The sequence below is a fragment of the Phlebotomus papatasi genome, chromosome 2 (assembly GCF_024763615.1).
Source record: "Phlebotomus papatasi isolate M1 chromosome 2, Ppap_2.1, whole genome shotgun sequence".
Classification (NCBI taxonomy): domain Eukaryota; kingdom Metazoa; phylum Arthropoda; class Insecta; order Diptera; family Psychodidae; genus Phlebotomus; species Phlebotomus papatasi.
Genome location: NC_077223.1, coordinates 49812163 through 49826054, shown reverse-complemented (window position 1 = coordinate 49826054; position 13892 = coordinate 49812163). Strand labels below are relative to the sequence as shown.

At 32.0% G+C, this 13892-nt stretch overlaps 1 protein-coding gene and 1 long non-coding RNA gene across 4 annotated transcripts; one reads left to right on the top strand and one right to left on the bottom strand.

Annotated features, from left to right (window-relative positions):
• Positions 1-2402: 2402 nt before the first annotated feature.
• Positions 2403-3803, bottom strand: LOC129801627 (uncharacterized). Of its 2 annotated transcripts, none has more exons than XR_008751706.1 (2): positions 3137-3803; positions 2403-3080 (listed from the first exon to the last, which is right to left on the bottom strand). It is a non-coding gene; the product is annotated as an uncharacterized LOC129801627 (long non-coding RNA). The 2 variants fall into 2 exon arrangements; XR_008751707.1 differs by having other exon boundaries at positions 2403-3072.
• A 4514-nt stretch (positions 3804-8317) lies between these two features.
• LOC129801610 (uncharacterized) lies at positions 8318-13883 on the top strand. 2 transcript variants are annotated; one of them, XM_055846835.1, is made up of 3 exons: positions 8318-8887; positions 13238-13464; positions 13527-13883. In XM_055846835.1, the coding sequence occupies exons 2-3, from the start codon at positions 13287-13289 to the stop codon at positions 13745-13747; spliced, it is 399 nt and encodes a 132-aa protein (XP_055702810.1). In that variant the 5' UTR covers positions 8318-8887; positions 13238-13286; the 3' UTR covers positions 13748-13883. The 2 variants fall into 2 exon arrangements, with proteins under 2 accessions (XP_055702810.1, XP_055702809.1); XM_055846834.1 differs by lacking the exon at positions 8318-8887 and having other exon boundaries at positions 13104-13464.
• The last annotated feature ends 9 nt before the right edge of the window (positions 13884-13892 follow it).

Sequence of the window (13892 nt, the reverse complement as noted above, 5' to 3'; positions counted from 1 at the left end):
TAGTCACGAAAATTTTCAATTTTTGATAATACCTGAGCTATATAACTTTTCTGTGATTCAACAGTGTGCTTCACAAGATTCTTTCTAGTTATGTATTATTGGGATTAGAATCTTAATTCCAGTAATAATATTAGCTTTATTAATTTGAATAGTATTTTCTATTTTTGATTTAATATATTTAATAATTTTTTAAATTATTGTGGAAATTTTCTGATTTTTAAGCTTCCCGAAAGATGTTGCAGAAAAAAAGTTGTGGACTAAGAGACTCAAATTGGTGTTTTCGGAAGTCACAGATAAAAACCGAATCTGCAACAAGCACTTCAACACAAATGATTTAATTCTTACAAAAAACAAAAAGGGAAAAGTACGATACTATTTACAGGAAGGCACTTTACCACTGGTAAATTTAGTTCTTTTTTTTAATAATTTCTTTTGTCCGCTAAGTGAAAAATATCACTAAATTTCTGAGCGAGTATTCAGTAGATTATAAATTTGAATGTATTTCCTAAGGTTTTCTGATAATAAACGATTTCTTCAAAACATTTCAGAATTGGTTAAGAAAATGTGCTTATTTTTTCTTACAAGTTTTTCAATTTGTAATAGAATTATTTATTCTGTCATATACACTACACATATGTATATATGTGTGTCTATCTCAATCTGTGAATGCATCATTTCATTTTTGTACTTATTAGTTTTATCTAGAATCAAAATTCTTTATTTTATTTTTAATAAATTATCAATGTAGTTTTCAAATCATTGTAAAATTTTTGAATACTTGTACATTACCTTGTACTAAAATATCATCTCGAGTATTTGTTTTTTACATTTTGTTTTTGTATCAAAAAGAATATACGAATGAGATTCTGAAATGCAAATATTTGAAGCTATGTATTATAGTATTTATTGTTAACTAAAATCTATTAACTTATTCAGGAAGTCTATAACCAAAAGTTACCGGATGTGACAGATTCCGAAACAGATGCTTTCGACCGCATTCAACAAGAGTTGCCTTCAACTGCGACTGTTGAACCCTTGCTTGAGGTAATTTTTGAACATTATATTTTATCATGTTTTGAATGGAATAGATAAACAAATCAATTAGTAAAAGGTCTAATTTCTTAAAACTACATCATCGATTAACTTTTTTTATTTCTTGCTTGAAATAGTTCTTAAATTGTTTTTCTCATTCTTGACATAAAAGAATAAAATTTTATTACTTAAAGTTTCCGAAATATTAGGCCCAAATGAGAACAGAAAAACACACAGTTTTTTTTGTGCAATATAAAAAAAAATAATGATTGAACTTTAAAAACGTTAAATCGTGAAATAAAAATTTAAGTATTCATTGTTAATAATATCTATTAACTCATTCAGGAAGCCTATAACCAAAAGTCACCGGATTTGACAAATTCCGAAACAGATGCATTTGACACAACATTCAAAAGAGTTGCCTTCAACAAAACTTGCTTTGTTCTTAAGCAAAAGTATAAAATTTAAACTATTTTCTAAAATTTTCATTTAAAAATCTTAAAAATTCAACCGTTGGGACATGATTTTTGCAGACCTTTTTTTTAGAAAATATGCTTTTCAGTGGACAAAATTTCTTAGAGTGTATTCATCAAAAATATAATATTTTCTGTTATCTGATATGTTAAACTTGTACTTGTATGATAGGATTTATTTAAAATTAAATTTGGATTTTTGTCAGAATTTTATACGGAAAGTACAATTTTCGTCGTATTTTACAAAATTCTTTGTCTTGTACAATAAGTTGTGACCAAGATAAAAAGATCTATCGTTCAAGTATGAGTTTAACTCATCAGTTGACAGGAAATATTTAGTTTTGTAACGTCAGAAGAATAGGGGAAGTTCGGCATGCTTCGCACGCGCGAGCCTTCGAACAATCCATATTTTCTCTTTGTTAAGAAGGAGAAAAATCTTAATTTCATAGTCATAAGATAGGTAATCATAAAACTGATCTTCACAGCAAAACTAGGCAGCCTAGTTCTTCTTGACTGGGGTCTAGAATCATAAATAGAAAATTGGCCCAAAATGGGTAATTTTGATGGCGCATATTTCGTGTGAATTTTCACAGTTAAATTCATTTTCAGAAAAAATCACTTACACTAATGGATAAAAGGTTAATGTGGGTTGATATTTACGTAATAATTTTTTGCAAAGGAGGAAAATTATTTCTCAAAAGGAGGAAATTTTGCAAATACTACACTGCGTATTGGTTCAACCTCTGAAAGTGTTATGGTTCGCCAACCCATCAGGCAACTCCAGCAGTTTGAAAATTAGAACCTAACCTCAATGAGGAAAACAAAAGGGAAGAGTTGAAGAAAAGGCTCAGGGAAGACAAGAAAATTAAAAGAGAAAAATAATAACTAATCAGCAAATTAAAAGAAATATTCTTTATTTTATATATTTTGTGGTATCGTAGTAGGCTAAAAAATCTTTTACATTAGTCCGGATTCTGTTATTCTCTGTTTATGGTGTCCATTTTAGAGCCTGGCCTGACCACATCATAAAATATGTATAATCTGCCCTCATCCTCCTCATCATCTAAGAGCTCAGCATCGAGATTGTCTCTGAGCTTGGCTGCTTTCAGGGCTTCATAGGCAGTATTCATCTCCTGATACTTTCTCAATTTCTCTGTGCTACGCTGGATTGTATCAATTCCATCCATGCTTCCCATCGTAATCAATGAAGTAATCGTGAGCAATTTTGGCTACAATGAACTTTCCTCAATTCTTCTTCGGATGCACCATACAGTCCTTTTTGAGTCAGTCACTCTCTTTCGGTACTTTGTGACCACTTTGCTGTCCCCTATTGTACCATCGATCTATGTGTACAGTGTCTCTTTTTCCTTCTACGGGAGCTGACTGAGCTCTGACTGAGCGTGGACCAGCTGAGCAATAGTACGATGTTGGGATGTACTATGGGATGAGGATTAATGTCCTTGCCCTCGTCATTCACAACCACTGGTCCAGTTCCTGCCTTTCGGGTTACTCGAGTTTCTTGGCTTTCTGCAGTCTTTACTGGATGTCTTCCTCGACTTTCCAACACCTAATTAACTTGAAAGATGCCAATTATGCAATTACTATTAGGAAAACACAATATTTTCACTTACTCACGGTTTTTTCCTTGAACACACTTAAAAGTACTGAAACTTTTCAACCTTCTTTGATGAACGCAAGAAACAGATTAACAAAAGATAAAATATTAAATTATTTACTTTAAATTCTAATGAATAATGAGAAAAATGCTGTTTTTACTAAGACAAAACAAAAAGCTCGTTTGTTTACTTTTTATGACAAATTGACAGCTGATAAATTTTAGGGTTGTCACATTTGAAATTTTCACATTTCAGTCGATTTGTCATCATTCAATTTCAAGAAAAACAGTGCTTCAGATAAATGACGAAAAATGTGTTTTAGGAACATTCTTTTAGTGAAGTGATGGTTTTCGCGGATTCATGGGTCTTAAATCTAACAATCGATAAATAATTTTTGATTGTGAGGAAAAGCTATTCCAGGAAAAACTGCAATGACGAACCTATACCACCCATAGATTGAACCTTGCCTTCACAGGCAAGGTTCGCACAATTTGTCATACATTTTTCATTTTCCTGTCTAGGAAAAACCATAAATTTTGCGACAGTGAATTAGATACGTATAGAAACCTAAAAGACAAGAGATTTTATTGGTGTAGCTCAATCCATGGCGCATTTCACAGTTTAGTCGGAAAAAAATCTTGAAAATGGAGTTCGAAAAAACGTGCGAACCATGCCTAACTTCCCCTATACTCTGAAAAATCTTGTCCATCGAAAACTACGTAATTTTTCAAAAACTGTCTCCAAAAATCTGGTGCCAACAGCTGAAGTTTTAAAATTTTGAAATGAAATTGTCAGGAAATATATAGCTAAAATGTGATATAACTTTTATATGCCCAAAAACTCGAAATAAATTTTTATTTATTATATTGAAAAGAGATGTCAAGGTTTTCTCTTAGAATTTCACTAATTCTTTGGTTAGAAATGTTTGAAAAGAGTTTGACATATCTTTGAATTAGTTCTTATTATTATGTTTGTAAATACAAAATCTTTTTTTTTCAGGAAGAAAACAGATTACTGACAAAGAAAGTGAAAAAAATGGAAAAAGAAAACAAAAAATTGAAGAAAGCGAATGACCGACTGATAAAGAATAACAAAAACTTAAAGCAAAAACTAATGCGAAAAAATAAAACTGTAATAAATCTGAAGGGAGTCATTGCAGTTCTCAAAGATGAGAAGCTCATTGATAAAGATGATGAAAAATGAAAGGCCGATTTTTGAAAGAATGATCGAACAAAATGACAAAAATTCGTCATCAGCACCTTACGACATCGCTTTAAAGAAATTTGCGATAACACTGGATTTCTTCTCACCAAAAGCGTACAGGTATTTAATTTATACTACAGTTAACAACAATAGCGAATTAATAGTTTTATTAGTTTATATTTTTATAAATATGTCAAAGCGTTCTAGTTTTGAGGAAGGCGCAAATTCACAACACAGTGCTCAACGTGAATATCCCTATGCGTATTTTTTTAATGTATACCGTCCGTCGTATTACTGATATAAACTGGATCACACATTATTAGAAAACATTTTCAAAATGTAGCTTGTGTTTGTGACTTTGAGAACAATGGGTTTACGTTGGTAATTTTCAGGACATTTAAAAGAATCTAAATTTGATCAAATCGCTTGAAAAATATGCTCGGCACAGTAATTGAACTTCGAAAAAGCAAAAATTTCGAATTTTCCAGATATTATGGTATGTATATATACAAAATGTTTACCTGGGCTTTCTCCAAATTTTATTTAAAAAAAAAAGAAATCGGCAGAAACTTTCTCGATAAAAATTAAAAAAACATCGTTTTGAAGGTGGAGAATGGCGCGTAAAGAAAAAAACGTAAGAATTTTTTTTGCTGGGGGTCACCGTAGATCGGAAGTTGCTTACATATTTACATACTGCTCTTTCTTTTAGTTTGATCAGTAAAAATTGAAGTCTTGTCTTAATCAAGTTAAATTTAACTTTTTTTAGGTACGTCAGACGTATCTTTGGTAAAGCATTGCCAGATCCCAGAAAGATTCGTCGGTGGTACCAAACATGTCAGCCGATCCAGGCTTTACGAAAGAACCCCTTGATGCAATAAAAGTTTTGGTTTCGAAAGAAAGGGAACTGGGTCGGCAAGTTATGTGTCAATTAGCATTTGACGAGATCCATATACATAAGCATGTTCAACGAGTTTGTGACGTAAAATACGGAGAGATAATTTTACCTGATGAAGATGAGAAAAATCATAGTGAAGTTGATGAGGAAGAGGACGAGAGCGACGATGACATAGAGGAAGATGCGGATGCTAAATAAGCAAAAGAAATACTTGTGTTCATGCTTGTGGAAGTCAACCTCAAATGGAAGATGCCTATTGGGTAATGTATATTTTTTTATGTTTTTTTATCAACTATTAATTATTATAAATTTTTAATTATTTTACTATCTTTAATGTATATAATTTCTTTTAATTTTTTTATCTGTATAGTTATTTTCCTATAAAATCATTAAATGAAGAGCAAAAAGAAAATCTATTGAGAAAGGCCATTAAAAGCGTAACAGAGATTGGCATACAAGTTTTGGGCATTAAGTTTGATGGTGCGCCAGTGAATCAGGCTTTAACAAAATATCTGGGAGTAGATCTTAAAGAATCGCAATCACTCTACAAATTTGATACTCCCTCTCAGAAGAACATATTTATCTTTCCCGATCCATGCCACATGGTCAAGTTAGTAAGAACTACATTTTCAAAATATAAGCTGGTGGACCAGGATGAAAATGAGATTGATTTTAAATATGTTCGGGCCTTACACGAACTACAGAAATCTATGGGCCTTCATTTAGGGAACAAGTTAAGAGACTCACATGTAAATTTTGTAAATAAGAAAATGAACGTGAGATTGGCGGTACAACTCCTAAGCAAATCAGTTGCGGACGCGATAGACCACTGTAGGGAAGATCTAAAGTTATCTGAATTTGCAGGAAGTAAACCTACAACAAAATTCATCCGTTTGCTAAATGACGTTTTTGACGTCTTAAATAGTCGGCATCGCTCCAATTTTGGGTAAGATTTGCAAGTTAAATTTATGGGTGGATGAAATAAGTAAAAGTCATTACAGAAGCATTAAATTATGTGATTGTGTTAAAAGAGTCATATCAATGCATCAAATATTAAAAGCGTGTAGATGAAAAATTTTCGCAGTTGAACGCATGTGAGATCCGTGTGCCAAAAATCGTGTTGCATAGTGTTATTTTTACGTTATAATAAGAAGAAGAATAATAATAAGAATAGTAATAATAATAGCAAAAATTATTAAAACTTAAAATATTAATAATAATTATTATAAATTATTTAATTTTCATATTTTTCCAAAATATTTCGTATTAATAATTTTGTTAAATGAATAATAAAATGTGAATAAAAGAAATTTAATTTCTAAAATTTTAAATATTTTTTAGGACAACCAAAGTTCTGATTCTTTTTCGACGGAGTCTGACGTAGAAGAAGAACTGGATGGTACAAGTTCCACACAAGAAGAAGAAATTCTTGAAAAAGAACATATTCCAACAATACTCAGTAATATCGACGAAACTGTTGAGAGTGTACTAAATTATATAGGAGGGTTCCTGGCATACTCACTATATAAAAGAATCAAGTGCGACTTTTGCAAAATTTTACTTGTCGGCGAAATTACAGAAAGTAGCTTAATACGTCGCAAATCATATGGCTTTCTAAAAAGCCCTTCAAATATTTTGCTAAACATTGCTAGATATGCTAGACATATGCTAGACTAATCTGATCATTAGTAATTATACATTAATTATACATTATAATTAGTAATAATTAATTAATTAATTATACATCCTCCTATTTTTATATTTTTCTATAAGAAGTCAGAAAAGTGATTTTTTTCTGAACCTCAATTTTTGACTCTTTCGTCCCTTCGTCCTTAAAGGGTTAAAAAAAACTGTTACCCCACGATATTTTCAAAAATAAACGAAACATGAAAAAATTTCATGTTGGGTTTCATGCAACATGCATGAAACACGACTAAAGGAACTCTGAAGGACTTCCCACCGTTTCTTGGATTTAGAAATTTCTTTGTATTTCTCTGCTTTTCCTTTTTATTCCTTTTCTTGCTATTTCACAGGAAAAAAACTGTATTTTTTTGTACATGTTCATCTTCATCTCTTTTATGTGTAGTAATGAAGACAGAAGTTGAGAAGAGGAAAAGGATGTAAAGGATGAAAGATGATTCTGTTCGGAAATTCCTCATTAGATTTGACATCATGCATCATGCCGATCCTGCCCTTTTATTATAGCATTAATTAGGATCTTCCTAATATGTGACATGGGGTCAAATTCTCTCTTTGGCATTTAGGTATTTTTATAATTTTTATGTTCATGCAGTGTATGTTAAAGGCTTTAAATTCATCATATGAGAGAATATTGATAGAGGAAATAGAACAGAGAGGTTTGATTGCTTCAGAAATTCGCAATTTTATGTGTTAGTTTTTTTTTTTTAGACAAAGTTGTAGAAAAATTTCTGCCCTTTATTGAGCAAAATTATTCTATGAATCGGAAGTGTGATGTGTCTGTGGCATTTTTCGCTCTACAGTGAAAAAAAAACATCATTAAAATATTGAAATTAATATTATTCACATGTCATCGTCATCCGGAGTGTAGAAAAAAAGAGATTTTTACCAGATCACAAAAGACTTTGTAGTTTGACTTCCGTTTTAGGGGCGTAATTTTGCGTTTCCGACTCACAACAATAGTTATTGGAGACAAAAAAAAACACGAACATTTTAGAAGAAAAGCCAAAAAGGGACGTAAAAGATTATTTCCCTTTCCTTCCACAATATTCCTTTTGAATTCCATATCTTTGTGCGGTTCCTTTTGGAAATGTTTAAAATCAAAATATCCTGTCGTCTTGGTCAAATCCCTTTTCAGCTTCTTCCTCTCCTTTACACCTTAAAATATTTTTGCTAATATTTCCTTTTCCCTTCAATTGTGTCCTTTTTTTTTAAATATTTTACAAGAAATGAAGAATGATGGGAAAAAAATCAGTAAATGAATTATGATCTGTGAGGTGTTTATCCTTTTTTGAATGTTTCACAGGGAAAACAACTCTGTTGTCCCTTTTTTGATTTAGCAAATTAACAATTTATTAAATATTCTTTTTTAAAAGAAATATTAAAATAGTCTACTATATTAATTAAAAATATGAATAAAAAATCTTCCTCAAAAGGAAATTTCGTCTAGACTAGATACTAGGGTCTGGGGTCACATAATGTGTCAGATTAAGCTTAAAATAGATGCACCAAAATTAGATTTGTGAGGAAGATGACTGTCTCAATAGTATTAACTTGGAGGACTGCACAAGACACCTCTTTTGTGTCAGCTGTTTCACTTCATTTAGGTTTATTCGTGAGTTTGTCGTTATTCCCCGCCCGATGTACTATGATGAGTTTTACTGGAATCTTGTGCTTCCTCCTTAGTCATTCATTTCAGTTGCAAATGGTTTATCGTAGAGTTAGGTTGTCCTCTTGATATTTCTCTTCTTCACCCACGCACAAATTCTTCAGCAGTGAAAAGTGACCGATTTCTTCACTTTAAGAGTGTAAAATAAGTGATTAAAAAGTAAAGATAAATAAGTGGTTAAAATTATATTGTTGTGTTTTTTTTTCTTCAAAAAAATTGTTTTTAATATCAGTTTTTAGCTGAGATTCTTTACACTTAATCCGCACTTAATACAACATTTTGGATAAAAATTAACACCAAGGTAAATAAATTTCCTTAGCATTTACTTCATTCTCTTTGCAAATCATATACCGCTTCAGGAACCCTTTTAATTGGCCAATAAGATTCATGGGTTTAATTTAAAAGAAAATCACAACGCTCATAACGCACTAATAATAAAATTAAATATACCAGGTATTGCAACGCTAATTAATATCAGAGATATTAATTGGATATGCTGCCATGGAAAATCTCAAAATGATTTTACAAGAAATATTAATGACAATAGCCGAAGAAGAAATATTTATAGCAATAACAGAAGCTTATACTGCTATCGTCGAATGTATCAAAAATAATGTAAATATTGATTTCACGTATAGTATACAGATTGTTTACAAAAACACATGCGTGCCACTAATGACGGATTTCCGGTGTTCTTTTTTTTCTATATTCATTCACTTTCCACTACACACTTTTGTGTGAATCAGCCCGAGCAATAATATAAATGTAATATTGTGCGTCTCTGCAATATCCCAAATCTAAAATATTGTAAAATTGCATTGGCCAAAAAATTGTATTTAAGAATGTCTTATTAATTTCCTTATTTATTGTTCATTTTCTAAAATTTGAGAAAAATTACAGAACTTGTTGGTTTTTTGCGTAAAAGTGATTAATAAAGCTACCCAGGGAACACCAAATGCTAAAAATCAACACTTTTAAATTAAGGTTTTATCGTTGTCAGCTCTATTTTGTTAATTTTTAGCATTTGGTAGTGGCTGCGTAGGGGAGACTGGGGCAAAAAGTCACAAAACATATATTTTATTTTTTTACAAGCTACTCGAGCGCTTCTAAAATTTCTAATTAGCGCAGTTTTATAGGAAAATTACTGCTCTACAACTTTGTGAAAGTAATTTTCCTCTATTTTGTAAGGAAATACGTTTATCGAGCCAATTTCTAAAAGGTAATTTTGTGAAAATTTTCAAAAATGCTGGGGCAAATAGTACCAGATATGGGGTATTATCATATTTTGATTCGCTTCATTACAGGCTTCCGTAAATTTGAAAAAATACCTAGAGGACATATTTTCATAGAAAATTTATTCATCTACAGCTTTGTAAAACACCATTTTCTCTACGAGAGAAGAGAGAAAACGAGAAAAGCGCTTTTCAAGCTATTTTAGAAAAAACACAAAAGACTGCAAATCGGTTGACCAATGCAAACAACAAGCGTCGAGACATGATAATGACGTTTCATTTCGCCGTGAGACATCAGAAATTGCTTCGCTTTTTTGTTACTTTTTGCTCCATACCTTTTGTTACTTTTTACCCCAAGTGGTCGTTTTTAATAAAAGGATTTCTGCAGAAAAGAGATTTTGTGAAATTCTAAAATAGATAGCGGATTCGTATTAAAAAATCCAAATAATTTAGAAAATATTCACCAGTGCATCAACTTTGGAAAATAAGTAGGTAATAATTGTTATCTTCTGTAAGGAAAATATAATATTTCAAAAATAGAGCTAAAAAATTTGATATTTTTTAATTTCTAAATTCCTTGTTCGAATTCTAAGAAACTTACGGCATTGAAGGTCTATGGAAGCTATAGAAAAAAATTTGAGCCGCTATCTTTTTTATCTTGGAAGATATTGAATTTTGAATTTTTCGATTTGTGACTTTTTGCCCCAGTCTCCCCTATAGTGATAGTATATTATAGTAAGTGCAGTCCCTCTTACTTATTACTCTGTACGTAGTTTGGCCATCTCAGAAGAGCAGCATAGTACAATTTTGATTGAACTAGGGAAGTTCGTTTCATTACTAAATATTTCGACGGCTCAGAATACAAAACGAATAAGTCACTATTGACCAATTTTACAGTAGAGCGATTTCAAGTTGTTATTTTGCCTGCTGAGTATAGGATTTTAACTGCTCGAACTCCAAGAAGCTCGAACTCGTGCTTTTTTCAACTTCTTTACATCCTGGCTGTCAAACGGTAAGAGATATTGACTTCCGGTCTTCGGTAACCCCCTCACAAGTCAACATTCTCTATCGAACTAACATACCCAAATTACCCCCCATCCCTTCTATCCCCTCCTAAAATATGTTTTTTTAACTTTGCAAAAAATTGGCCATGGCGATTTCGTCGATTTTATGGAAGTAGTCCAGCTGAAGATTTCGTCCTTTGACACCTTTCACCGGAACAATCGCCATCTTAAATTATTCAAGGTCAAATTCCTAATTTTCACCCGATTTGGTCAATTAATTAATTAAAAGGTTAATGATTTTTTGAAACGCTCTTCTTGAACAATTTTTAACTTCAAGATGGTTTTGTGGTGATTTAGAGACAAATTAAATTCGACCATAATTTTATATACACCAGAAAAACTTGCGAAAAGGTATTTAAGACAGAGTTCCTTCTCGGGAGTTCGAGCAGCTCGCAAAGCCTCGGACGCTTTGTCACCCTTTTTAATATTCGAAACTCCTATAACTTTAGAAATTATTAACTTTCAGGTATAATATTCACAGGAAAAGTAGAGGGTGTCAAGGAGTACCCTCTTACGAATTTTGCAAAAAATCGACTTATTCAACTTTATATTCTGACAAGTCGATTTAAGCATTACCGTCGTTGCGGGTGACTTTGCACTCGGGGAGTGACTTTGCACTCTGGTGTCCGTAAGACTTTCATAAATTCTAGCACTTATCGATGGTATTCGCCGATCCAGTCTACCATGTCAAAGTATATAGGGATATGTTATGTACCAAAAAAGGTACAATGATCCTCAAAAGGATTCGTGTAGTTTCAGTAATAGTCAATGAAATGCTAATATAGGTATTTTGTCAAAAAACGGCTCCGTGAAAAAGTTATCTAAAGGTGCAATTCCAAAATCGAGAGAGTAGTTAATTGCCTAAATCTATTCTAAATTTATCTGGCTAGAATAATCTACTTCGATTTTGTTGATTATTTTTATTAAAATATTTTTTTCCCTATTATCTTCCTAAGAACGCACGATTTATGTTATAAAATTGCGTATAATGATTTTTCTAAAGCTTTATTATAGAAGTATTTGGCTAAAAATTATCCAATTTTGTGGGAACTTAAAATGACCGAGATCTACAAGATGGTATAGTCGCCATCTTGATTTGACGTTTCTGTTGAAATTTTGAATAACTGTCAAAACAAAAATCTCATCCGATTGAGCTGAAATTTTAGTATGTTCTAGCTGATGTCAAGGGCTTTTCAGAACATATATAAAATCCGACCTTAGGTCAAGTGATTGTCCGGATATAGGGGCTCCAAGTTCAAAATTTTGACATTTTCATGAATATAGAACTACAGGGAGCTTCTTTTATCAAAACCATCACAAAAAAGACAGCGCTATCGTTAGGTGATGAGATATAACAAACAAACAAAAAGAAAAGTAGGGGTGACTGGGGCAAAAAGTCACAAATCGAAAAATTCAAAATTTAATATCTTCCAAGATAAAAAAGATAGAGGCTCAATTTTTTTTCTACAGATAGCCTCCATAGACCTTCCTCAATGTCATAAGTTTCTTAGAATTCGAACAAGGAATTTAGAAAATAAAAAATATCGAATTTTTTAGCCCTATTTTTGAAATATTTTCCTTGCAGAAGATAACAATTTATTACCTGCACTGGTGAATATTTTCTAAATAATTTGAGTTTTTTTAAATACGAATCCGCTATCTATTTTAGAATTCCACAAAAGTTCTTTTCTCCAGAAATCCTTTTGTTAAAAATGGCCACTTGGGGTAAAAAGTAACAAAAGGTATGGAGCAAAAAGTAACAAAAAAGCGAAGCAATTTCTGATGTCTCACGGCGAAAAGAAACGTCCTTACCATGTCTCGCCGCTTGTTGTTTGCATTGGTCAACCGATTTGCAGTCTTTTGTGTGCTTTTTTCTAAAATAGCTTGAAAAGCGCTTTTCTCATTTTCTCACTTTTCTCGCAGAGAAAACGGTGTTTTACAAAGGTGTACATGTAGATGAATAAATTTTCTATGAAAATATGTCCTCTAGGTATTTTTTTTCAAATTTACGGAAGCCTGTAATGAAGCGAATCAAAATATTATAATACCCAATGTCTGGTACTTATTTGCCCCAGCATTTTTGAGAATAGTCACAAAATTACCTTTTAGAAATTGGCTCGATAGACGTATTTCCTTACAAAATATAGAAAAATTACTTTCACAAAGTTGTAGAGCGGTAAATTTTCTATAAAGCTGCGCTAATTAGAAATTTTTGAAGCGCTCGAGTAGCTTGTAAAAAAATAAAATATATGTTTTGTGACTTTTTGCCCCAGTCTCCTCTAGTGATTTTATTTGGCATTAGCACTAATACTAGCTTAAAAATAATTATCGTTCTTTCTTTTTTCTCTATTTCAGGCAGGATCCCCAAAAATTTCGAGGAAAAGTTAAAACAGTTCTTTTCACCATGCAAGTGGAAAATAGTAAATGGTCAAATCGATTACCACCTCTTGATCTCTCCGGCGTGACAGTTTATTCTAAGGAATCAGACTGCTGCTGGTCAAAACTGCACAAGACAACAAATAATGAGAAAACGACATGGGAAAATACGAATTACCTAATAGAATCAGATGAACTTCCGATAGGTAATAAAAACTTAACAAGCAAAAGTGCAAATATTAAAGAACTCTTTTACCTTCCTCTACAGATCCAAGAGACTGGACACGGGCACACGTGTGGAAGTGGCTCAATGATCTGGCAGTATTAGAAGGCCTTACAATAACACCTGATATTGCACAGAAGTTCCCAATGAACGGGAAGGCCTTGTGCCTCATGAGTCTCGATATGTACTTGAATCGTGTGCCAGTTGGTGGTAAAACTCTCTATCGTGATTTCCGTTTAAGAATGACTCGAGCCATGAGTCTTTAAGTATTTTCCAAATTTCTCATAATTTTGTTTTAACACTGAATCACATTTTAGAAATTTTAAGAATTCCCACCAAATATGTCTTGTGCCATTAGCAGTATTTAATTTTGTCTTCGCTTTAAGTATTCTCCTCTGTCAACTTTTGCAA

What these genes read in the sequence shown, in the direction of transcription:
- LOC129801610 (XM_055846835.1), top strand. Translation starts at nt 13,287, where the DNA reads ATGCAAGTGGAAAATAGTAAATGGTCAAATCGATTACCACCTCTTGAT. An exon ending in ATCAGATGAACTTCCGATAG is followed by an intron (nt 13,465 to 13,526) that starts GTAATAAAAACT and finishes CTTCCTCTACAG; the next exon opens with ATCCAAGAGACTGGACACGG.